The 26,921-nt window shown below is 39.4% G+C and overlaps 1 protein-coding gene across 2 annotated transcripts in view; it reads right to left on the reverse strand.

The window, feature by feature from the left end:
* The window catches only part of CD34 (CD34 molecule), a 45,219-nt gene extending 18,507 nt beyond the window's left edge, over window positions 1–26,712 (reverse strand). For both annotated transcript variants that reach the window (XM_044446866.1, XM_044446873.1), the window contains exons 1-4: window positions 26,701–26,712; window positions 23,267–23,550; window positions 5,059–5,319; window positions 1,885–2,072 (exon numbers count right to left, since the gene is read on the reverse strand). In XM_044446866.1, coding sequence (XP_044302801.1) covers window positions 1,885–2,072; window positions 5,059–5,319; window positions 23,267–23,342 — 525 coding nt within the window. In that variant the 5' untranslated portion in view covers window positions 23,343–23,550; window positions 26,701–26,712. The remainder of the gene's footprint in view (window positions 1–1,884; window positions 2,073–5,058; window positions 5,320–23,266; window positions 23,551–26,700) is intronic.
* Between the last annotated feature and the right edge of the window lie 209 nt (window positions 26,713–26,921).

The following is a 26,921-nucleotide window of genomic DNA, read 5'->3' on the forward strand; positions in this document are numbered from 1 at the left end:
CCACCACCAAAAGGCTTTCTCCCTAGAAGCCATGTGTTTGACTTGGTGCGGGCACACTGAGTAGGACCTCTGAGGAGAATCTTAAGGATTGGGTTGGAGTATGAGGGAGAAGATAAACTTCCAGAGAGCCAACATGACTGACAGAAGGAATATCCAATTCCAGACAGCAATCTTGTGGCCCTATACTGTTTAAAACCTTCTATTATTGTATCCCAGTAGAGATGTTACAAATGGTACCCCATCCAACCAGCCCTACTTTGATAGAGCCAGCCTTGCTGAGCCAACTCTATTCCGCAGCCTGAACCAGTAAGGAAGATACTGCAATTCTCAAAGTTCTCTGGATGGGAAAACTGCATACGCTGCTATCAGGTAACTTACATTCACATAGTAAGGAGTGTGCCTGAATATAGATAGAACTGTAATGGAGAACCAAAGCCAAAACACTAGCTGAGGTGCAAATTCATTCATCAGGAATAATAACTGGGGATGTGTTGAAAATGCAGATATGACTATTTTTAGCATAAAAGGAATACTTTATATGGAAAAGGAAATATTTCCCCCAGTACTCCCAGTCATTTTGTACAACTTCACAATGTCTCCATAATCCTAACAGGCAGCCGTCGTGATGCATCTTTATTTAAAATGTATTTCCTGTTGTAGGAAAATCAAGTTGTTGCACTGCTCAGAGTTGCTTATGGGTTCTTTAGATGACATTGCGATCCTCCAGTGTGGCTGTTCTTAAAGAGTATGTCTGGCAAGTTATTTCACAGCTGGGAAAATGCAGTATGTTTTGAAAGCAAAAGAGAACATTTTCTCCACCTGTGTTTTTGTGCTATTCCGCTACTCCACAGTGCTACCAAAAGGTTATATAGCAGAAAAGTAGGAAAGGAAATGCTATTTGTGAAGCACTCAGATCTCGATTCAGTGACATAACTGGAAGCAGATACACCAGATGTCTTGTGTAGAAAAATGACATTATAAACCTCCAGTTTGCTTCTGTTTTTAAGAGCACTTTCCTGGTTTGTTTTGTTTATAGTGGGGAGAATTGATCTATGAAAGGGAAATTTTCTTCTTGTGTAGTTGCTTTATTCTGCTATACCACAGAGCCAACTAGCAGTTGCATAGCAGAAAAGCAAGAAAGGAAATACTAGACAGAGCTTGGATGTGAGTTCTGTATTGCAACCAAGAGTAGATATCTCAGATAAATAGCTTTGTGCAGACTGGCTGTGTGCCACTGAGGGCAGACAATGCTAATTCTGTGTAAGAGTACTGCCTGTGCTAGAAGCAATCATTACTCTGAATTACTCTGCATGATCATCCTTATTTTCCATCTCTGTGTGTGCGCACACATGTGCATTTCTTTTTAACAGTGGTACAATAGTAGCCAGTCCAGACCAGGGAGATACTCTGGAACATTGCTGCCACTGTGTTACCACTTGGAACCAAGCGCTGTGAAGACCTGAATATCAGAGGAGGGAAGCTGTGACTGGGGAATGCTGGGAAATGTAGTTCAATACAACAGAAGCACAACTGGGAGTTAGGGAAGACTGCTGTGGACACTTAAGTATCACCTGAGGTGAGATGAGCTGGGGTGTGTGCGTGTGCGCACATGCTGGTGAGGAGTCTACAGGCTATGAGGCAGGAGACCATAATGGAATTGAGAACAAAATAAGGTATGAAGTATAGAGTTGCAATCCACAGATGCATAAAAGAGCTTTGGCTAATTAGTTGGATGAACTAATTAATGGCTTGATCACTAATTTAAAACAAGACTTCTGATAGTCTTGTTCCCCAATGTCATTGCATGCAATCTAAATTCTTCACTTTTCTTACCTTCTTACAGCTATCACTGGCATTGGCTGTGGAAAAGAAATTAGATTTTACCTGCTTAGACGGACTAGATGTCCAAAGTTCTGCTGAAGTCTTGGTCTGAGTTGTACTGCTGGGAGTACCTGATTTACTTGTCAGTAGATGACTTGGCGCCTCTGTTGTATTCAGCGAAGTGTCGTTTTTCGGGTTGCTGGTGATGCTTGAGTCATTTATTGTTTTATTAGTTGTTGCTTCTGATGGTACTAGATGAAAAAAGAAAAACACACAGAGTTGCACATAAATGCTAGAAATGTTTCCAAATGAACCCATACCAGTAATTGGAATTTGATGTGGCATAAATGGCACGAGGTTTGTGGCATGTCTCCAGAGGCAAGGTGGATGTTCTCCCCAGTAATCTAAGTTTGTAGTCCTCCTTACTGTAATGCTCCTGAACAAAATTTAAACTTTGGTCTATAGCTCCATGGTAGAGTGCATGCTTTTCTTGCACAAGTTTCTACACTCTGGGTGTGTTCACACACAACACACTAAACATGCTGCATGGTATCTTATCTTGTGTTCTGTGTTCACACAGTTTCTATGCAGGCATGGTTTCTGTCCTTTTCCACGTTTGCTCCAAATGGTGGCATGTCTCAGATCAGCCACCGTGGCTGAAAATAAGGCCTAGGTGCACTGCTCCGGCCTGCCTTACTTGCCTCTCCCTCCTTGGCCCACAGACTCCCCTGTGCAAGGCCTCGGCTGGCTGCCTTTCTTGGGGTGTTTGAAAGGGACTTGCTGTTTCTCTGAAAACCAATGGCCCACTCATTAGAGTAGCACTGTTGCTCTAGAGGAGCACTGCATGAATCTCCTTGCTGCTGCCCTGCAGTACTAACACACAAACACACCCACCTTTCTCCACTCTCTCACGGCACATGTCCCCATGCACAGGTCTTACACATGCTGCCAGGGGGATACCTCCCCCTGCTCCCAGGCACATGGAGGGCATCTGTGAAGGCAGGCCATGCCCAGGACAGAGGCACCGTGTCCTATTCCAAAGACTTTTCCAGGGTTGCCTGGGAAAATTTTCCAGCTGGTTGCAAGGAATGTGCATGCAATGGAGGCTTGTTGACAGTCCTCAGGAATGCAGGCACAAGATAGGAGTGGTGAGGAGGGTGATGGAGATGCCTTCTCGTGAGGAAAACGCGGGCTTTCCAAGTCAAACATATATCCATTTAGAAGTGCTACTCCAGAAAAGAAAAGCAACCAGACTGGAGTGCCAAGCATGGCTTCCTCCTTGGTTGCTGCTGCTGGAGGTGGTGTGGTGTGATGCCATGGTGCCACTGATGTGCCAGAGCTGCAGCTGGGCTTCAGGGAGGCAGTGTGTGGGGCAGAGGAAAAAGTAGCATGAGGCAGCCATTCCTAGTTACTTGGAATGACAGGACAGGAACAAAGGGAGGGTGGGGCATTTTCTGCTGCTGTGGCTGCTCTTGCTGCCAAACTCAATGGCAGAAATATGGAAACCATGATAAAACATTGTAACTGGATTCACACATAACAACAAGCAATGGTGACACGTGGAAACCTTGCAACAAAGTGTTGATTCTCTGAGGGGAATCATGGAAACTGAACATGCCACACTTCAGCACGGATGCTGAGTTCACACATAATGACAAGCTGTGCCTGCGCAGGTTGCAACATGACCTGTCATTATGTGTGGGCACACTTTCAGTTTCTGGTGTCTCCAGCTGGAAGTGCAGATGAAAGGTCTCCACTTAGGAGCAAAGTTTGTTGGTGAAAATCCAGATAGAAGATGCTCAGCCTTCCTCAGTCTAGGATTCTTGAGATATGTTGGATTCTATCCCATTATCCCCAGTATTCACAATAAGAGTTGTAATAAAATGCAGGTTGGGAAAATTTGATCTCCTGGCAAAAGATAACTTCCTATGGGTTCAAATGACTTCAGCCTATAAAACCAACATAACAGGCAATAGTAGGTTTCTCAAGTGCAGACTCTAAGAACAGTTGGATTCAGGTGTTCATTTCTAAGATGCCCTACAATTCTTTTGAGAGACAACTTCAAAAAGAAAAACCATCATTGGTTCTCCTATATATATATATATATATATATATATATATATATATATATATATATGAATGATATGTATGTATTATATATATTCAGAGCAGTCCTCTGATGTGCCTACATTTTCCCTCATGGAGTAAAAAGCAGCTGTGCATGAGAGGGAAAACTAAAAATGATGCAGAGGAAAAGCTTAAACACACCCTGTTCTGCCCCCAAGAGCTTCCATGAATTAATAATATGGGAAATTCCATCACAATCTCTTAGTGTCTCATCTAATTTGGTCTCATCAGACTCACTTGGATAAAGCTTGCTATGTCTTTGTGATTTTCAGGAAATAAATCTATGCAAAGAAGATGATGACTGGAAAACTCCTTGGACTATTAATCAGTGCTTGTCTGCTACAAGCTACAAGTGGATTTGCAATTGACTTTTACCACTGGAGTTATTATCTCATTCTCTGTGTGTGCATGTGTGTGCATTCCACCAACTTCTATCCACACCAACAGATGTAACTTAGCAGATGAGACAGGTCCAATTCACCTGTATGGCCATGAAGGATGGTCAGGTAGACCATCCAACTGATCTTTAAAAACCAGCTCAAATTAGCACTAAAGCCCTTTTAAGAGTGACTGACCAATTACTGCCCAGAAAATGTCAAGGAGAAAAATATTTGCTTTGAATTGGAAGTATAGTTCAGATGTTTTTCCATTAAGAAAGCTGCTAAAAGGATGCTGACTGGAAAAGCAGAGTTTTTAATAAAAGCATTACTATTAAAGCCCTATAACAGTTTCATTTACACACTATTTAAACATTATAGCCAGAAAAGCATGTTAGCATAAAGCATAAATTAAAAACCTATAGAGTGATAAACAGCCAAGTTAAACTGGAATAGTGTTGGCAAATGGTTCACCTGCCCATATATTTCTGCACATGTGGAAACGATACCATTTGGGCAGGTGGGAGTAGTGATAAAAGCCACCCATAGCACTGCAGACAAAACTGCTATTACATTTTTCTTCTTATAATTCAGATTTTATATGATCTGAGAAGAAATGGAAAAAGCTCTAGAAAAATATAGTAGGGCAACAGTTTGATGATCAAGTCGTGTGGCTGGCCCTACATTATTAAATGAGGCCAAGTTATACCAATATGAAATATCTAGTGTTTACCTATTGATGGTATAGTTGCAGTTTTGTTGTTATCTTCCCCATAACTTGTATTTGTGCTGGCATTTGTCACAGGTTGACTCGTGCTGGCATTTTCCTGAGTGGTGTTTGTGCTGTATACCAAAGGTTGACTTGTACTTTTATGTTGAGTATTGTTAGAAGAGATACTAGCTGATGTTGGTTGAAATGTTTTTGATTCAGTGGCAGAAATGTTCACATGAGAAGATTCTAGAGTAGATGTGTCATCACTGGAAACTTTATATTCTGGAAAAAGAAAGGAAAGAAAAAGGGTTTAGAATGCAACAACACAGAAAGACTATGTACAAGAGTTTCTGGTGGGACTTAGATAAGACATATCTGAGAGTCAGTGTGGCGTAGTGGTTAAGCGCATGGGACTGGAACTCAGGCGATCTGGGTTCTAGTCCCCGCTCAGCCATGGAGCCAACTGGATGACTTTGGGCCAGTCACAGACTCTCAGGCCAACCTACCTCACAGGGTTGTTGTTGTGGGGATAAGATGGAGGAAGAGAATTATGTAAGCTGCCTTGAGCCCTTTGTAGGAAAAAGGCAGGATATCAATTGCAATATAAATAAATAAATAAATAAAATACCAAGGCCAATGCAGCCCAATGCATCATCTATGTCATTTCTATATTGCCCAGCAGCTGAAGCTCTCTGGACAGTACCTGATACATAGATTCATAGATACATGCTCATTACTTAATACAAGTGATAACATGCACATATGGAAGAACCATCACAGTTTAGATACTACAAACAGAAGGTTTTTTTGTACCCAAGAAACAATTCTTGAAAATGGATGGTGGGCAGGCAAGGGGATGGATTTGAAAGTATCTTGTGCAGAAGTACACATGGCAGAGAGATTTAAGGAGAGAGAATCACATGGTGCCAGAGAGCTGTGGAAATGAACTTTGCAAATCACAGTAATTAATAAAAGTCAGTACTGATTAATAGGATAGCCTAAATGAGGCCTAAATGAGAGGTAGCAGCATGGGCTAGCTGAAGAATGGCTAACTAAAGGAACTAAGGCAAAGAGCAAGAAGTGTGGGGGTCAGGCAGGGAGACTTTTTGTGCTTAGCAGACATCAGCAGAAATCCATTGTAAGATAACCATGCAATGAAGAGTGATTGAATATTAAATCAATTTCCTTATTTTATAAGAACCTCTCCTTTTTATGCTCACAAAGAACCTTTGTATGACTCTAAACTTTGCTCTGTTTTCTCAACTATAAAAAGTCTGTGTGAGACATGGAAGGATAGACATCTTCCTGTTGGAAAACTCAAAGGAGATATTTCCCACAGCACTGTCAGGTACTTTTCAAAAAAAGGACTGAACCTGCTGAGCAGATTTCCCCATCATTTTAATGTTTAATTGATTTTAACTGGGGTTTTATTATCTCAGATTGTCAGCTGCTGTGGTGTTTTGTTTTATTTTACTAGTTTTTTTTTTTATTGTAAGCCGTCTCGAGATGCTACTGGTGGATGGTTAGAAAAGTGTTCAATAAATATATAAATCTCAATCATTTGTTTGGGTTTCTATTTTATGGAATTGTTTTCTTCCACTGAGGTGAGTAATTTTGGTAGCAAAGTGCTGGAGGGCTGTGGGCAGATGAAAGTAAGACAGTGGGCAACCCACTCTGCCAATAAGCCATGATGCATCGGCTGCTGTGCAAACTTATTGTGAGCCCAACAGACACGTGGGCTCACCAAGGATTGCTGGCTGCCTTCTGCTGGGGAACACCATGCAGGAATAAAGCACCTTGTCCTGATTGCTTCCACAGCTTTGTTCCCATGGGGACAGGGAGACTCCTATTTTGGCAACACAAGCTGTCAGATGGGCTGCCTATGGTTGCCAACATGTATTTCCTTTTGTGTAAAAAAGTTGTGCTCAAAATATTTTGAATTAGCTGTCCTTAGGCAACTGAGAACCTTCATAGTTGTGCACTATAGTGTAGAGATCTGAAACCTCTGGGCAACAAGTGCCAACCCTGGACATTGTTCCGAAGAGGCTCCCAATACATTTTCCCCTCTAGTTTTTTCTTATTCTTGAAGACTGCCAGAAGGTGACCTGTCAAGAAAAATGAAAGGCACAAGCAGTCTTTAGGTGCAAAAAGTTTTTAGGGCAATGATTTCAATCCTCTTTGCAGCAAGAGTCTCAATTCTTTCCCAGTTTGGTTCCCACAAAGATGTACATTTTGATTTTTCCTCTGTGCATTTAGGTGTTCAGTAAAGGGGAAAAGTGCCCTTTACCTACTTTTTCTTGGGAAAAGGGAGTTGTGATGTATTTGCCAACTAGCTGTCAAACTCTGGGCCCCTTTAAAAAGGGGGGGTTGAAATGGAAAATGTGTAGTTCTGGCCTGGGACATAGGAGTGTATGCATCACAGTCCAAAACCCCAATTTCCCAAGTGTGATTTGGGCACTATGGGGTAACTGGCACAGGTTAGCCCAGTGGAAAAAGCATTAAGTTTTTCTTTCTGATGTTACCAGATGGCTCACTGACCAAGTCTGACTGACACAGCATCCCACTGCAGGTAGAACAAGCTCCAAAACAACCCTGGAGGAACTGGTCTGGGTCTACGTGACACAGCAACCTGGGATTATGTAGAAACTTGCATAAATAGTACATGGCAATCTGGAACTAGTATGTGCAGAAGCAACATGATCTGGTAATAGAAATAGGTAACTGAATACAGGTGATGTGGGGAGGAGAAAAAAGAGGGGTTGATTTTAACCAAGCCAATTGGTGATATTGTTAATGGATAGTGACAATGAATGGGGCAGGCTTAAAAGTTTAGAAGGTGCTGTGGCACAATTCGGTAGCATACAAATGTTTTAAATAAATAAATAAATAAAGTTTACAATTGGACACGTTATGCTTGAGACAATGATGAAGTCTGTATAAATGGATGTATAAGAGAGAAACCCAGAAATGCAGGGTAGAAGGGAGCGAGATATTTTTGGGGTAGAGAAGAAAAGTTGGGTGCTATCAGCAGAGGGAGTAATGAAAGCCATGGGATCTGATAGGGTCACACAAGGACTCTGCATGTGTATGTGAGCAAGTGCAAACATACAGGGCTTTTTTGTCATAGAACGCACCGGAACAGCGTTCCGGCACCTTTTTTTGACGGATTTTTCCACGTGATTGTGAATCACCCTGTTGGGCGTAGCAGTTCGGCGGCAGAAATCATTAACATAGTGCCTGCGTGCTGCTTGTGTGTAACCACACAAGCAGGTATTCTCGGTGCTGATTGTCAGCGCTGATTGTGAGGGTGCTGCTCAGCTTGGGATGCTGCTCGGCTTGGGATCGGCGACCATTGTGTAAAAGTGTGACCCCAAGACGTGAGTTCCGGCACATTTATTTTTTTTCTACAAAAAAACCACTGCACATATATGTATGTGATAGCAGGCAACCAAAATCAGAGAAAGCAGGTTCAATTTTAACACCGAAGGAGACAAAATATTGAGCAGGGAGTAAGGAGGCTAGAACATGTCTTGGCAAGATGTTTGGCAGATCATATTCATTGGCACATCTAGTGAAGTTCTGGCTTTTCAAACTAGCAATTAATTTTTTTTTCACTTTGCTATTTGAATGTTCCTTATTCACAGCCCCAAATGCAAATGGAAGCCTAATTTTGGAAAAAAAATGTTTGCACATACTCAGACCCATGATCATATTTGAAAAAATGCATAATGCATATTTATAACATACTCTAATATACTAGAAAACAGGTTGTGAATTAAAATAGGAATGAACAGAAATGACCAGTAAAATCCAGAAAATTTTGGTAAGATTGAGCATCCCTGGTCCTCCCTATTGTCAAGGGCTTTCTCCAAATCCTTCTATTGATATCCTTTGGATAAGTTTTTAAACTTAGGATCTTCTCCATAAAACCCATAGATATTACTACACAAATAGTGTGCAGTTTGTCAGTAGAACATCCTCCATTTTAGTGCTTAGGAAATAATTAAATGTTGGTGTGAATGGGCTAAAGTTGCAGATCCCAAACCCTTTAACAAATTCCTGGGTTTGGGATTTGCTTCCTTGAAGTGTTTTCATATTTCTTTATGTCTCTTTGCTTTGATTCATTTCTTGGCAAAAAAATGAGCTGCTTACCCAGAGTTTAAATTCCAGTAAGATTATTTCAATTGGGCAGTTTTGTTTTATTTTCTTGTCTGTCTTATTTGGCCATTTCCTTTTTGAATATCTGCAAGAACACAGCTTGCAAAATAAAAAGTAAAAGCTCTATCTTCTCACCTTCCTCTTCAGTTCTGTTGGCTGCTACCCACCTGGTACATTCTGCTCTCTGTTCATATTGTATTACACCTTGTAAATGCTTCAACTATTTGCATGATTTTGCTTTTCCGTATCTTTTCTTCCCCTCTGCTCTTTCCTGGATCCCTATGGAGTGCCCCTAACTAATCTCTCAAACATTTATTTGAAAAAGTGATAGCCAGTAGAGTACAACACTGAAGGGGCAAAGGCTAATGATGTAATATTGTATCATACATTTTTTTCAACTGCAAATTACTGAGAGAGAGAGAGAGAGAGAGAGAGAGAGAGAGAGAGAGAGAGAGAGATCAGCTGTTGCGAAGAACTGTTGGAATCTATGAACAGCTGTTCTATGTGATGAGCGACTAACAGCGAGTGGCAGCTTTTCCGTGAAGTATGATCAACTTCTGGACTATAAGAGGGCTTCCAGTTGAGCTTTGCTTGAATAAGAAAGGTTTGCTGTGCTGCTGTATCTTTGGTGGGTTTTGTTCCTGATTTCTAGTTTGGTCCTTGATCCTGCCTCTTGTTGAAGCCTTCCAGTTTTGACATGACTTTCAGTCTGACTTGAACCCCATTAGCAGCATCCACATGTATCTCCATCAAGTGTTGTCTGGGCTCAAGACTACCAAAACTATTATTATTTTTTATTATTATTATAACATTTCTATGCCGCCCCTTGCCGAAACCTCGGGGCGGCTTACAACATGATAAAATACATTGAAATACAATAGTACATAATAAATTACCATTAAATATAAAAATACAAAAAATACATTGATTTACAAATACAAAATTAAAATTATCAGTATAAAATAAAAATATAGGAGGAGAAAGAGAAGGAAGAAGAAGTTGCCCAGGCCAGATCATATGTTCCTTGCCTGTGTTGCATTTTTTTCTGCAACTGTACAGTGGAATTGCTTTTCACACATCATTCAGCTGTCCTTCATTATTGTTACATTATCAAAACCAAACTCCTGAAGAGTATCTTTTCACTCTGGCTATTTCTGACTGAGATTTCTTTAATTTTTTTTTTTTAAAACTGTCATCCCTTCAAGGTCTTCCTAATACATTTTGTCTTATAGCTGGAAGCTCCCACCCAACCTCAACAAAACAGGTCCTTGTTGCCTTGGGGTATTTGGATTGGAAAACATCATGGTGGGGGTTAAACATTTTCTTCCCTGTACTTTTGCACCAATTAAATTGACTGTCTCCTGCAGTTTCAATTTCCTAAAAAATTGCTGTGAGAGTTAATTACACAGAATTTGTAATTTACTCCTTAGGTTGTAATTGTGAGGCAAATTTTAATTAGAGGTTTGTGTGCGCGCGCGCGTGCATGCATGTAGAGGTATTTGTATGTATGCACACTTCCTTAGGTCAAAAAACTAGAAAGAGCACAAGGAATCAATTATTTCTTAGTGTTTTAGTTACTTCTTTCTATCTACCAAACTTATTGTAAGAACATTTTGTTTTGCAAAATGATATGCCCCTTCTGCCAAAAATTCTGGATTATCTTATAATTAATCTAGAACAAATATTCAGCATGAAGTGCCTGGAACAGTATGATTGATGTTACACGTGACGCTATTCAGGATGTGTGTATTTCATATCACTTCAGATTTACCATAATCCTGGTCAGACGTGAATTTGTATCCCGAGACTGAATGTGGATACATGCATACAAATAGTTGTAAGGAGAAAGAACACAAACTCATACCCAAGTGCTTGCGTAAGAGAAAACTTGAATAAATCCGGAGCTGGTGATCATCTAGTCAACTCAATGTATATTCACTGTATGCCTGATTCACACAACTAAATGTAAACCAGGTTTTCAATAATGTGCATAAAAGTGAATATGCAATCACCAGCTTTTGAATTATTCATTTTTTCTCACTGTGTATTTGTTTAGTAGCATAATATCTGACACTGGTGTGTCCTGAAAATGTTTCATTTTTAAAAAAGTTACAAATCTGTAATGCACACAGCATTACTGCTGTGTACTCAAGGACCCTCTTTCACTTTTGGCTGCAAATTCATATTGTTAGTCTTTAAAATGAAGAGATCAAAACCAAATGAAGCGTGGCACTCAGGGGCACTTATTTCCTGGAGTAAAAGGCTGCACCTTTATGCAATCCAGTGCTATAATGGTGCAGGAACCAAACAAATGGAAAGTACTATTTGCACATTTTAACACACTGTTACAGAATATACACTATGAGCTAAAGTAGCTGAGATGGTGTCTAGACCATGATCAGGTCTTCCACAGTGGTTTAAAGGGCAAAAGTATCTGTGATATGCACAAGTCAGATTGAGGCCATGTCACAGAAGACGGAATAGTCAACCCTTTCCCCTTGCACCATTTCTTGAAATCAAATTGCTCCTCTTATTATTATTATTATTACTGTTATTTAGTCTGCTGGGCAAACAAAACAGGTAATTGTATAATACTTTTTCTCTTGTGGGACAAATATTTCACAGGAGTGGAGTAAGACACAATTCAAATTGGAAAAATGACCCAAGGAAAAAGAGTTCAACCCACTCTGAGCATGGCAGCCTGAAGCTGAATCAGATCCACCCACAGCTGCATTTGTACTTTTAAAGGATTTCTTTCCATCTCATCTAGTTGCGCCCTATAAAACAATATTATTATGTGCTACATGTTCAAGGACAAATAAACTTGCACTAAATAATAGCTGTCATTGCCCACAGGGCTTTCCTCCAGTGAAAATAATGTGTGCACTTACTTGGAGGATTTGCTCCAAGGACAGCTGCCATGTTTTCTTTAGGCAGCAGTGACTTCATCCAGTGACTGTAAGACTCTTTTTGGCATGAACATCATGAGAAATAGTGCAAATATGGCTGTAGCTCAGCACAGGTACCTTTCTCAGGGAGCACAATCATAGGAGTGGTGTCTTTCAGCACTTTGGGGACAGACCAGAATGTTATATGAAGGATCTGCTAAAGAAGGGCCCTGGGCCAAATCCACTTTGGGTGGAAATGAGGAAGAGAGAGTGGCAGCTGCACTACTGGATGGGAAGATGTATTTCCACAATATTTCCAAGAAACAAAAGTATGCCAAGGGTCTTACAGCTTACATCGATGCCAGCCTGAGACCTGGCTCCCAACTCTGGACTTTGCATAGGTTTAAAATCAAAACAGCACCATGGGACTAGATCCATGTGTTAAGTAGAGAGCATAAAGAAAACCTTAGCTGACAAGGTCTGTTGGGGGAAAGAAATTGTTTAGAAACAGCTTCTGCCAACTGCATGAGTGCAATTGCTTTTGAGTGAAGCAGGAGTTTAATCATGAGAAAGGCCTGTGATATACTGGCTAAAGTAGGGCCTGTAAATTCTGTTCTTGACACAACCGAAAGAAACAGGACCTTTCTATAATGTGACAGGCTTCCTCCAACCAGTAGAAATGTGTAAGAGTCAATTAGCTAATGGTTGTTCTCTATGTTCACTCCATGAGTTAAACTATGGAAGTGGGCAGCCTCCAACCAACCAACCAACCAACCAACCAACCCAGACTATCAGTTTAGTTTGACCTGTCAGTATATTTATGTAAGTGGGTATGCAAGTGGCAGCAAGTAAGCCAGCCAGCCAGTGATAGCCCATTGTCTAAGCTAGATAGGGACGATTTTTGATACTTTTGGAAAAAGTATGTACAGAAACTGACACCAGAAATCTTGCACAGTGTTTTCTTACTATGAAAGGTATGCTTGGCAGTCATGAGTTTAAGCATCTTCGTTGTGGTAGCACCTAGATTGGGAAGCAGCCGCTGGGTAGATTGGCTGGACTCCTCTTTTCTCACATTCAAGTGGGCACTGACGATCTACCTGTTCAAGCAGGTTTTCAATCTCTGGTGTTCTTTTTCTAAATATTTTATGAGTAGCAGATATATTTTTCTATTCTTTTGTTGCAATGCTTTCATGTTATATCTTCCATTTACATTAAATATTTATTTTATTATTGTTTTTAAAATTTGAATCTTAGCTACTATAAGCATGTAACAGAGAAAAGGGGCTATAAAAGAACTGAAATAATTGCATTCTACCTAACAATCATTCATACAAAATTGTATGCCATCCTGATTATGTTGTTTTATATTAGCTACAATTCCATTAACGTAAGAGAGATTGAAATGAGAGAAGCAACTAGTTAGAGCTCTACTAGTAAAGTTATCAATTAGTACTAAAAATCACAGTGAAGAATAAAAAGGAAAATGTAGCACCTTGAAATGAATGTTACTGGAATTAAATTAAATTATATTAAGGGAAGAAAGTAAGGTTTAAAAGAGTAGCATTGTAAATAAACTCTGAAAATGGAATTATGTCTCCTAAAAATAGAGTAGGCAGATTTATCCAAATATAAGTGCACTGAATACTGTGAATAGTAATTGTAACTCAGAATACAATGAAATGAACAAGGATTACATAAGAGAAGTTGCTTGTCTCTGTAAGCCTAATACAATGGCCACTACCAGATGTGCTTATATTCATATAATTGTTCATATTTCATGACAGCTTCACCATGCTGGAGAATAAAAATTTGAAAAACTCTACATTCTATACCAACTCCTTGATTATGCAAGAAATTTTCAATACATTTGAAAAGGGACCCCTGAATCAATCCGCAACGTCTATTCAGTCTGAAACTGAAAATGCATCCCACAATATGTTTACCAAAAATTTTCATTGCTTTCACTTCTTTCCCCAGTAACAAATTTGTTCAAATAAAAAACAGGAGCATGGTTCTGTGGCAAAGGATAAGTGGAACAGTCAACTTCATATGCCACTTTTATACTCTTTCTCTGTTTATTTACATAGACATCAGTATAAAACCTTATGTCATTACAACAGTATGATTCTTCACACTTGGCCTCCCCAAGTACCATAAACACCTAAACAAAAGATTTCTGAGATTGTCCAGATGGTTTAAAAATCACCAGGGCTCATTGACAGATATTTTCTCCCACCATGCTCTGAAAAACAAAATCTTGATTGTTTCTTCATGGTAGTTTGCCTTGGTCCTTCTCCAGCTCCCTACTTTCACACCTTATATATAAAGTATCAAATTGTCTGTTGTGTCGCATGCCAAGGGATCCCTAATGAGGCAGATAGGCACTTATATACCATCCCTACATGCTGTTTGTCTAAATAGTCACAACATCCTGCACAGCTTATTTTCATTAGTTTTGGAAACTTTGTATATGTTTACCGGCAGAGTCTCTGTGTTGCAATAGACATGAAACAACTGCTGTCTGAGAGCCAACTCATGGGAAAGTTCCACTACAAACACTCTTATTCATATCAACCAGCTATTTGATCCGAAGAGAAATCAACTAGTTATTGGAGAGGGAGGAGAACTGTGTTAGCATTTTCCAAGTGTTAATGTTATCCACATTCTACAAGCTGTAGCAAACTACCATTCATTTAAATGACAGAACAAATTGTCTCAAATCAAATTGTTCCCGAGTAACATACACACTCATAAACTAATCTGTCCTCACAGAGTCAAATGGAAGTCCTACTGAGATATCTGTCTCCACAGAGATAAATGGAAAAAGTTTAACCTTTATTGGGTAGAACTTGTTCACCTTCAGGCTAACAAAGAAAAGTTTTGTGTATTTAGCTTTCTCTGTATAACCAGTCTTGATTTCATATTTTTCATGTTCCCTGAGAGTGTAATGGAAGAGGCTCAGGGGCTGACAGTGCAATCCTTCCTCAATATATCTACTCAGAAGTAAGTTCCAAGGAGTGCAATGGAGCGTATGCCTTGGTATATGGGGACAGGATTGCAGCCTCGGTCCTGTCCCCAGAGCAGTCCTAAGCATGCCCAATGGAAAAAAGTTCTACAACTCCCAGCATGCCTGGGTGGGGGATACTGGGACTTTTGCTTTTACTGTTTTGCTGGAAGAGAAGACTATGGCTACTGCTGTGGAAATAAAGAGTTAAAGTGGCACTGATAGTCGATGCAATACAATCACAGTCCTTATTATATGCAATCACATAAGATTATCGGAGAGCAGATAAAAATTGGGTGATTTGGGAATCCCACCTCATAATTTCTCTGCATCCAGTGACCTGGCTTCCTATGCTGCCACCCTCACACTTGTTCCTAGCTACCAGTAGTAAAGCTGTGAACATTTCACAGGAATGATCTCTGACAGCTGTCTAGCTAAGCTGGCCACTCCTTGCCCAGTCCTTCCACCCATTAGCTGCCTACAAGCATCTTGTTTCCTCTGAGGGAGGCTCCTCTGTTCCTTTGGTACCAGCAGGACAAGAGTATAGATCCAGTACATAGACCTTACATCTCCCTTCTTAAGCTTACTGCCTCACTTGCATGGTTGTTGTGAAAAAAACAAGGCGTGCTGCATAAGACAACCTAACACTGTTATTTCACAGTAGACAAAAAAATGTCCATGCCCAAGCCAATCTCGGTGGTTTATAGAGCTTCCATATAGCTTGATCCCACCTAATCTTGGAAGCTTAGGGTCATTCCTGGTTGAAAACCAGATGGGTGACTTAATGTTGTGAACCACCCCAAGAGCTTCAGCGATGGGTGGTATAGAAAAGGAATGAATGAACGGATGATAATGATGATGATATTCCTTTCCATTCCTTTGAAAAAAATGACCAGAGCCCTTGGAAAAACCAGACAAGATAGGGAAGGTGAGGTGTTTGATTTGCCAGGCAGAAATGGAGGACAGAAGGCATTCAGTGATGCTTTTTATAGCCTTTCCTCAAGTCTTGCCTGGAAATTCCATGACAGGGCTGAAATCCTTAAAAGTAAACTTTTAAACATACATAAATAATTGTTGCTGTATTGAATCAGGTTTTTGTTCCTCAGCTTGTTTTATTTTGAGTGGGAGTATAGAAAAGCTATAGCTGACTGGGGCATTCTATACAGACAGCTTACCTAATTGCTAACCTCTTTCTTCATAGCAGCCATTTAGAATAACTGTCTTTGAAGAAGAAGGAGAGGAAAAGAAGTGAGCAAGGTGGTGACCTATCACTAAACTCATCTTTGCTACTTCTTCTCTAACCATTGTTTCAGGCATGGTAGCTTGCTCTGATTGTGTGAATGCATGCTTATACTCATGGGAATTAGAATTTGGACACAGAAAAATTGTGAGACATAAAATGTACAGGTCTATCGCTAAGATAAAATCCATAAACCCTGTAATCAGTTTCTGATAATTTGCTGTCAACAATCATACTTGTTGAAGAATTTTCATATTTCTATGTTTTCCCATACTTTGCAAAGACGTGCAGCTGTCCCAGGTCACTTGGAACTTGACAAACCATTGTTACAAATAGTCTTCGGTCCATGACCTTTTAAACTGTAGATCCACTTACTTGATTTGTCCAATTATAAAACCGAATGCTATACTCAAAGAGTATATTGAATGTATGAAGCTATGGTGAACACATTAGTTAGCACTTGGCCTCCTGCTGCCAAATAATATCACACTGATAATGCAGTATGCTGGCAATGATGAGGCTCATATCCAGAAATTCATTTGGTGGATGGAATGGGAAGTAACTGAAACGGAGAGGCTGGGATTTTACGTCCATCAGTATTCAGTATTTATATTATGCTCTGCCAACACTCATAATGAACACCACCTTTGGGGACTTGGAGCTACATTACTCATGAATCTTTAATTTGCTCCTCTCTAGCATGTGGCAGGAATTCAAAAGGGTGGAGCACCCTTCCCTCTGGAAATATCTGATAAATTCTACCCCCTTCCCCCTCCCCAGCCCTTTTTCCTTTGCCACTTGGCCTCAGACAGGATAAGGGTGTGGGCTTCTATAGCCACAAACAATGCAAAGAAAAGGACAAAGAAGAACGTGGGAAGGAGAGGATGACAGCTTAAAGCATTACATCATCCTGCTAAGGAACAAGCATGCTCACCTAATCAACACTCAGTCCTGCTCAGATGCAACTTATTAAGAGATTTTTGCTTTGGCTGGTAGACTGCTATGGCAACAGTTTATCTTTAAGCCAATGGATAATCTGTAAAGTGAAAAATCTGTGTTTCATAGTTTTGGCAATGGTGACTCTGAAAAACCATAGGTGATTTATAGTACTTAAAAAAAAAGTTCACTTGCATGTGGCTGCTTATTAACCATTTTCATTAAATCTAAAATGATTGATGACTTTATACATTGTCTGTTCTAGGCTGAATAAACATTCAGCTGAATGAATACATACATTTAAGTCCACACATTTCAAATAAAATTATTTTTAAACATCAAAATTTAGCATTGAAATTGCATGCTTGGTCATGAATTTCAGGTTCAGGCTATAAAAATAGTTTGCTAATCATGCTGAAGTTTTTGTGACATGGTAATGCCAACCTCCATTAGGCATCATTTATGAGACCTTAGTACCATCAAACATATATCACTACTGAAAAGATGTAATTTGCTTCCACATTAATATAATGTTCTAAATAATGTGTTGACATTATCTGCTATGAAAGCAATATTATTTATAAGTACTTCTCTATAACTATGAAAAGGCCTGGTCTCAGAAACTAAGAAAACAACAACACCAGACCGACATCCTGAAAGTTGGGTCTATTGCAAAGTGACTAATGTATATCAAAAGCATTTCTCTTCAGAATAAATGTGTGTTAGGTCAGTATATGTGACAATTTACATGCAGTTCACATTATTTTCCTATGTAGAGGTTATTTTGTATTTCTATGTAGGAGCCTTTTCTCTTGGTGCTGCTTTACATATTACACAGTGGCAACCATGTATTAGTTATGTATTAGAAACAGGTGCTATAGGCAAACAACATAAAAACAGTTTGCCATGTTAAATATAGTGGGCTGGAACACCTGTTGTGCAACTGGAAAGAGTCTGTGCAACAAAATTTCTGCTCATACAGCAGGGTAGCCTTGACTTCTGTTTCCCCCAAAACCAGGTTCCCTCAAGCCTCTGGAGCAGATTTGGGGGTCACACGGGTGGCTGTGAGAAGGAAGAGAAATCTATTACACAAGTTGTTCATTTGTTTGTTTTACCATATAGATACAGTGGGATTCATTCCAGTTTATGAATGGAGTTTTACACTGAATTTTCAGTGCTGTTTTTAAGATATAATGTAAGGACAATCCTTTCACAATGTATAGCCTCTCAAAAACACACACAACTTGGGAATTGAGAGCCATGCCAAGGATCATATTCTCAATGAGCTGAGAATTTCAGTTTTCTCTCAGAATCTTGACAGAATCAGGTCAATGTAACTCTTGATTCCTCTAAATTTAAAAGGGAACAAAAAGCTGCATAAGTGGGGCATTTCCTATTGAAAGCAACTGAACTAAAAGCTGCTTCATATTTTTCTGTTGGAGTGGAAAGCATGTAAAGTGAGAAAGAAGATAGGAATCACCATAGAACTGTTGATGTGAGGAAACATGTGCTTCAAATAGATCATTGGAAGCAATTCTTCAGTATACATCCACTGCATGTTTGAGGCACATAATTCATTTTTGCAATGCACAGAATAAAATACCAGTGTAGCCATGGCAAGCACAATTAATTTTGAAAAAACAGGCCCATAGTCTGGGAAGTACTTCTGGATCAAACTCTTGCTGGAATTTCAAGGCTGGGAGCACCTTTTACTAGCCCCAGCTAGTATTTCAACTTTGGATGCCCTCCTTTATCAACTGCTGTGATCACTGAGACCATCAGGATGAGGTGCTCCTGGGGGTTTTGCAAAGACTACAGACTGTTTAGAATCTACTTCAAGTAGAACTTTCTGTATACCGGCTCCCCTGTGAAATTCTTTGCCAGCTGATGGTGGAGAACATAACTTTGCTTGTCTTTCAGTGTCTGCTTAAGATTTTTTTTAAACTTTCCAGAATGATGAACACTTTTAATAGAGCTTGATTTTAAATATCTGCCTTCCTCTGTATGTTCTTTCCCCACCGCTTTTACTATCCACTGCTCATGAATCTTTTTACATATTGAGATTTCTATCTAATTGTAAATAAGTGCAATAAATATATTCCAACTAGAATTTGGTAAGAAGTTGACTGTTACATCAACAAAATTACATTTTTTTTGTTACGTGCTGTCAAGACCTTTCCATGTAATGCCATCCAAAGTGTCCTGCCCTTGGTAGCCCTGTTCAGCTCTTGTAAACTCAAGCCTGAAGCTTATTTTTTGGAATTGATTCATCTCATAGCTAGTCTTCCTCTCCTTCTGTCTTCAACTTTCTCTGGCATGATTGTCTTCTTCAGTGAGTCTTGCCTCCTCATTATGTGCCTGAAGTACAGTATCCTCAATTTTGTCAGTTTTGGTTCCATACAATCATAGAATGGTAGAATTGGAAGGGGTCCTAGGGCCACTGTGTCCAACCGCCTGCTCAGTGCAGGATTCCAAGATAAACCATTCCTCTCAGATGGCTGTCCAGTTGCATCCTGAATGCCTCTAGTATGAGAACCCACAACCTCCCTAGGTAATTGGTTTCATTGTTGTACTGCTCTATCAGTCAGGAAATTCTTGATGTTCAGCTGGAAACTTCCAGGGCAAGTTCTAACTTAATTTGTTCTAGGACTTGTTTGTCAGTCCAAGGTATTCACAAAGCTCTCCTCTATCACCATGTTTCAAATGCATCCATTTTCTCCTCTCAGCTTTCTTTACTGTTCAGCTTTCACACCCATTTCACACAGAGTGAAATTGCATTTTTAGCCACCTAAAAATGACATCTTGCTTTGTATATAAAGGTGCCTCAAACAGGCTTTCTTCAACAGTTTAGTTCTACTTGGCAGTATGCCAGGTGGTGATGCATTCTGTATCATTGCAGGAGAAAACACTTCTTGAAATACTAGTTTCTGACTCACATTTTTACATCTGAAGGGATATGGCTGTAAATCACTCCATTTCTTAAGTGTTAAGAAAGAGGACTACTTCAGAGAAATAAATGGATTTCTCTTTTGCTCCATCTCCAGCAATTTTATAATTTTTCTCAGAGGTGATAGATTCTGATAGATCAGAAGATCAGATTCTGATCTTTCCAGAGTGATGAAAGTCTTAGGGCCCTGAAATCTTGCATGTTTGTAGCTCAAGGCTGAGGCTTACTTATCAAAAAACAAACCCAACAAATGCAGCCATATTGATGAGGTTATATAAGTAGTCATGCAAAACAATTTGTGTGTTTGCATTCCATCACAGCTTTAGCTATGACATATTGCTTCTCATGCTCACATATCTAGGAAATACGCCAAAGGCAAAGTCTTATTTGAGAAGACGCCAATACATACAAGTGTAAAATAACCCTGAAAATAGTTTCTAAGTGCAAACAGAAACCAAAACTTACAAAACTTCTAAATGGTAAGAAAATGAACTTGTTGAATGGCATCTCTAATCTCAGCTCTAGGTTACACAAAATGACCAGGTTGGCATGTCACAACAATTCAAGGCTTTAAAAAGCTTGTGTGTTTTTAACACGAACACATTCTGATATAGACTGTCTGATTATGCCCATTGCAAGCCTAAAGTGCTGGATTGTTGTGTCATGCAAGCCAGGCCAATGAGGAGTCTTTGATGGATTTTTCATCAACACTGCAAGTTGCATTCATCCTTGCAGTGGAACGTGAATGTGATCTGTAACGCAGATTCAGTGTGCCTCTAGTTGTTCATCTTCTTCATGGGCCCTGCACCTACATCTAAGTTTTTCTCCCTGTTGAATCCACACAATGGAGTGGATTGAGGTCTGTATTTTGGGATAGGTTTTAAATGAATGGAGAAATAAGCTGCTCTTCCAGTAGCAAGATAAACTTCCAAAGGTTCTAGTAAAGCCCAATGCAGCACTTGCAGATATTGCAACAGCAGTAGCAAGTTTACAAATGATGGAGAAATTGGGTGGGCGGGTGGTTTAGGGTGAGGGTAGCCATATGTTCACACTGATTATCTGGAGATTAGAAAGTCAGCTGTGCTACCATTTTCACAGAAGTACATATGAACCTGTTCATCAATTTATATACCACATTTGAGTGCTCTTACTGCAAGAATACAAACGAGAAATCAAATTTAAATTGTTGGCAATTATGCTTTTTTTTTTTTTGGCACAAATAGATCAATTTATCCTGCAATTAATGCATGTCTTTAATGTGACTCACTACCTTAGATCATTCTATCTTAGATCATGTGTCATTCTAAATGTGTCAGACTATAACTTCCATAAACCTTGACCACTGGGCATCATGGCTGGGGCTTACAAACATTGTAGTCTACATCTAGAGGGAACACAAATTGGGGAAGGCTACCTTAGATCATATACCTGATCAATTATGCATTTTTTCTACAGAGTTAATGGAAAAGCAGTATCTTTGGAACTTTTCTTTTCTTTTATGCAAAGCATATAAAGCTAATGAGACAGCTTCAGACTGTCTGCTACACCATCTGTAAATATGTGCACTTTTGACAAACTAGTGCTGAACATTGTCAGTTCTTGTGTGCCAGGGGAATGCTGTTTCCTATCTTTTCACAAGGATGGACATGTTAGTTGGTTATTTCCAAGTTAGTGCATAAAGATGGATGAATCCAGTTGACACTTCCTGCATTATATTGGCTTATTTCCAAATTTCATTACGGTTAGTTTTTTGCTCTCAATTTACAAATTGCTGATTTGTAAATCTGAATGCATAAAACTACACAAGAGCAACTTAGTTTTCCTGAAAGAGCTGATGAACAAACTATTTGATAGATGACTTCAGCCACTAATACATGCAAATTGTAAAGCAGAGATGTGAATTTCCACACATCTCTGGACATCTATCAGGAAGTCATGGCCAACTCCAGATTCCTAGCATTTGCTTACTAAATTTTTCTAAGTATCTGTAGATGCACCTCTTTCATTATCATTAGATGTAAGTAGGTGGCAAACACAACTATGATGTGAATTGTGACATGGCTAAGATCAGAAGATGTCATTGGTAAAAGTGAAATGTTGCAAAATACAGAAGACCATGTCAGCTTCAGTGAAGGATGAACAAGATGCTTTGGAGGTACTAAAAAGAGCAACAAGCATGAAAAGACAGGAACACACCACAGCGAATCATCCAGGAGGACCTACCATTTCACAGGCTAGTGGCTGAAGAGAAACTGAAGTAGCCTGGCCACTTTATAAAGGTTTGGATATTATTCTCACACAATATACAGTATGTTCCACTGAAGAAATACCTACCATACCAATTTACCATTATATGCTAAAAAAACATGCTTAGAAAAATACTGCATAGGGAGTGGTTTTAATAAATTGAGGTGGTGTTATAAAAGAGAAAATTGATTTGATATGTATTTGTAAATGACCGGTTTTTAGAACAGTAGAATCAAAAGCAGTCAATTTGGTCAGCCACTATTACCTAGCAGTTTCCTAACAGTTTCTCTGGCCCACTAGAATGGCAAGGTTATCATCTATACAACCTATTAAACTGTTTTGTTTTCAGTTACCAAGTCTGGCGTTTTATGTGTAATGAGAAAGAAAGCATGCTGGTTTCAGGGGTGCTGCTAAAAATCCTTGTGAATGTCTAATATGGATCATTGCAAATCAATAAACTGTGTGAAGACCATACACTTCTATATACCACTTCTGCTATATACTCACCCCCCATGCAGCTAAGAAACCTGTAGATTTTCTTTTATACCAGTAAAATAGGATTTTGTGTTGTATGTATGGTTCATTCCTTTACATGCTATACATTCTTTTTACTGCATTGATTATTACAATGTTCTCACCTTCAAACTCTCTAATGAAGTTATATTGCAAAACATGAACTTCCCTCAGTATTTCAAGAGTATATAGAACATGAAGGATAAGATTCATGATTTCTCTCTTTTCTGTGCAAAATGCAGTGAGCAGTTGCAAGGTTTCCCCCCTCTCCCCCGGCCTCGATATTGAATACTCACCCAGAAGGCTCAAAGCACAGAATGCTGTCCAGAAAAGTTGCCTCTCCTTCACAGTTTTAAAACTCCAGAGTAACATCTTTCACAATGGTGAGCAGTTAAGCAGTGCCTATGAATAAAATGGAATGTTTCTCTGTGTTTCTCTCCGGTTTTAGTTTTTATGCACTGCTGTTGAGGTTTCAGTGTTGCTTCCTTTTAGCTCGAGCTTTTCGGAGGTCAGTACATTGTGGGATGGGATTCCCTTCGAAAAGATGTGCTTGTGACTCAAGATGGTGAGGTGGAGTTTTCTGAAGTCTGCTCTCATAGCTTTATAGAGTTGAGAACAGTCTCTCAACATCACATTGTTAAACTTCCCCCCTACAGCTTAACTCTTTCCTGGAAACTGCTTTCTCCCTCTGAAGACAGGGCATCCCTAGAATTCAAAACCATGTAAACAAGTGTGAGCAAACTCCTTCAATGTGGACACTTTATTTGCATATTTCTTGCATACCACAGAAATATGCTTCATTGCATTTTAAAAACAATGCACCATGAACAATTATGGGAATTCTGAGAAAAATGAACTATCAAGAATTCAATCCTGGCTCTTAGTACAGGAAAGAGAGAGAAGTAAAAACAGACAAAAACACAAAGAATGAATAACTTCATGTGAACTAACAGCACATTAACACAGTGAGGGGATGTTGTCTGTAGCTGGAAACGTTGTGAGACTGAAGCATTTGAAATGAGCATCCTGCAAGCAAAACATTATGTATGAAGCCATTGGAGAGGTCCTGTTTGTTTGGGTTTTGCATAGGGGACAATGTATCATCACTGTCTTTGGATTCTTCCTGTTCTTGACTAAATAAGGTTAAGGACATTGGAAACATTGTTCACCTCTGAACAACCATTCTTTAAGTAAATTGTACTTTTTAAAAGTTTCATGTTTAGAGGACACACACTGGAAGGAGAATGAGATCAGGGATCACATATGAACTTAGGAAGCTGCCTTAAGGAATGGTTCTCCTAACCCAGTGCTGTTTACTGTGACTGGTAGCAGCTGTCCAAGATCCCAAGCAAGGCATATTCCATCAGCTGATGCCTCATTCTTTTAATTAGGAATACCAGATAGAACTAGGGACTTTCTGCATGGAGTAAGTTGTAGCCTCATCTCTGACCTACATGCATTCAACATTTCTTAGCAGATCCTATGCAGAAAATGTGTAAGTGTATATAGTCTATAGGCTGTACACACACCTTGCAGAAAGAAGAATGATGTTTTGATTGTTCAGAGATTGTTCAGCCTATGTGTAGAACTTGTATGCAGAAGTTCTGCTGAATGCACTGAAGACAGACATGCTGTAGTTCTTCCTTTCCCCTTATGAGCAGGGCCAGCCTTACCGTGAGGCAATTGTCTCACACAGCAGATCCCTGGGGATAAGGACAGGCAGCAAGCTCTTGGATGCTGCAGCTGTATGTGTCTCTGTCCTGCATCCCCTAAGGTACCTGTTTCCTTGTATGCAATAGAAAAAGCCAGAGATGAAGTACAAGTCAACTACCTGTCTTCTGTACATGTAATTGCAGGAGGGGAGAGCATGGAACCATTGTGTCCTTCAGCTCAGGCTGAATCATTTCCTGAGCCAGATCCACTTCTGAACCAAAAGGATCTTGGTTTACCTTGTGCCATGAAGTCATCTCCAACTTATGCCAACCCTATGAATGCATGCCTTCAAAATGGCCTGTCCATGATAGTCTTGCTCAACTCTTGTAAACTCAAGGTTGTCACTTTTTCCAAGGATTTGACCCATCTCATAGCTAGTCTTCTTTCCCTTCTGCCTTCAACTTCTCTAGTACAATTATCTTCCTTAGTGAGACTTGCCTTCTCATGATGTGCCAAAGTACAACAGTCTCCATTCATTTTTATGATTTTAGCTTCCAGGAAAAGTTCTGACTTGATTTGATCTAGGTTTCATTTATTCATCTTTCTGTTGGTTCAGGGTATTTGTAAAGCTCTCCTCCAGCACCATGTTTCAAAAGCATCAGTTTCTTTCCTGTCAGCTTCCTTCACTGTTCAGCTTTCACACCTATACACAATTATTGGGAATATAATAGCACAGATGGTCTTGCCCTTGATCTCCAGTAAAAGTCTTTATGCCTGATGATGTTTTCTAGTTACTTCATTGTGGCCCTTCCAAGTCTCAGTTTTCTAATTTCTTGGCTCCACTCTTTCTTTGAGTTGATGACTGAGCCAAGATATGCAAAATCTTCCATAACTTCAATGTCTTCTTTGTTGACCTCAAACATTTATCTGGTGAACCATCCTGGAAGTATATCCTGAAGGTCTATATATATATTTATACAATAAAACACAGTAAAATATCTATAATTTCTTGACTCTTGTAGGTTATCACCAAAGAAGCATTTAGTTGGTAGTTGGTAGTACTGATCTCTTTTAACTTCAGCCTGGGAATTAACTAATAGTAGAGTCAAAGGATCTTTCCTGATTTTCAGTAGTTTGGCACAGGACTACCTAGCTGTTGTATGTAGCTACAGTTCAAAATGACAAACCTTCATCTATCTTCCCTTCCCTTCTGAAAGGTGTAGTAGAACGTATTTGTACGGCCTGGTCTGATGACTGTAATAATAGGATGAACTAAAGTGTTCTAAGAGTAGCTTTCAGATGAGGCATGTATGGTGTGATGCTTTTCCTACCTTTACAGAAGTTTACAGAGTAACCAGTCAACAATACCTTATGACTCTTCTACACTTGCTTATGACTTCTTCCACCTTTTATTTACTCACAGAAAGCTTGTTAAAAGGAAAAATATGGAGCAGCTGCATCATGCTTTCTGGAGACTTGAAGCACCCAGGATAGTTCCCTACTCCCTTAAACTGTGGAAACAGCTCTATATTCACATTTCTTTACTGTAAGAGGGGGCTAGTGAAAGAAGAGGTTTTTGACTGTAGAAACTTCCACATTTGAAGGAAATCATTAGGGTAGGGCACAGATCTTTTCAGGATTTTTTCCTTCACCTTGTAATATAAAAAAATCCAAAGCTAAAATTACTTGGCAGTCCTAAAACTTATGCAAGAAGTCCTATCCATGTAAAATGTTCAGAAGCAGGTTGTAAGTTTTCTAATAATTAATCAATCCAAGGAAATGAATAGACTTAAAGAATAATTTTGAAAATTATTAGTGACTATGTTCCCAGTTATACTTAAGCAACTGGAAATCAATTCCACCAATTCCTAGCTTTTATTAGAGGACATCACCAAGAACCAAAAACTTGCATTAACAAAAGATATGTCTAGATTTCTCAAAAGAACAACACCTAGTATATATTTTTCTTGCATTTTAGCTTTTTAGCAAATTGATGAAAAGAAAGGAAACATTTCCCAGGGAAGTAAAACCCAGTCTGTAGCAGAATGCTTAATGTTACACCTACAGTTGAAATGACAAAACTGTGATGCTCCAACTTAGTCAGTTTCTAATTCTAGAAAAAGATACAGAACAAATACATCTGATAAAGTAGGCTGTTTCCTGTGAAAGGAACCAGTCACATCCGAATCCGGTTGTGCTGCAATGCATATTTGGAACTCCTGCCTCAGGGTGTGAGGTTTAATCAGTTTGTGTGTACAAAAGAATGCACAGACAGATTGGCTCTGTCACTTATAATGA

Source organism: Varanus komodoensis, unplaced genomic scaffold, assembly GCF_004798865.1.
Source record: "Varanus komodoensis strain SLA01 unplaced genomic scaffold, ASM479886v1 scaffold1, whole genome shotgun sequence".
Taxonomy (NCBI): Eukaryota; Metazoa; Chordata; class Lepidosauria; order Squamata; family Varanidae; genus Varanus; species Varanus komodoensis.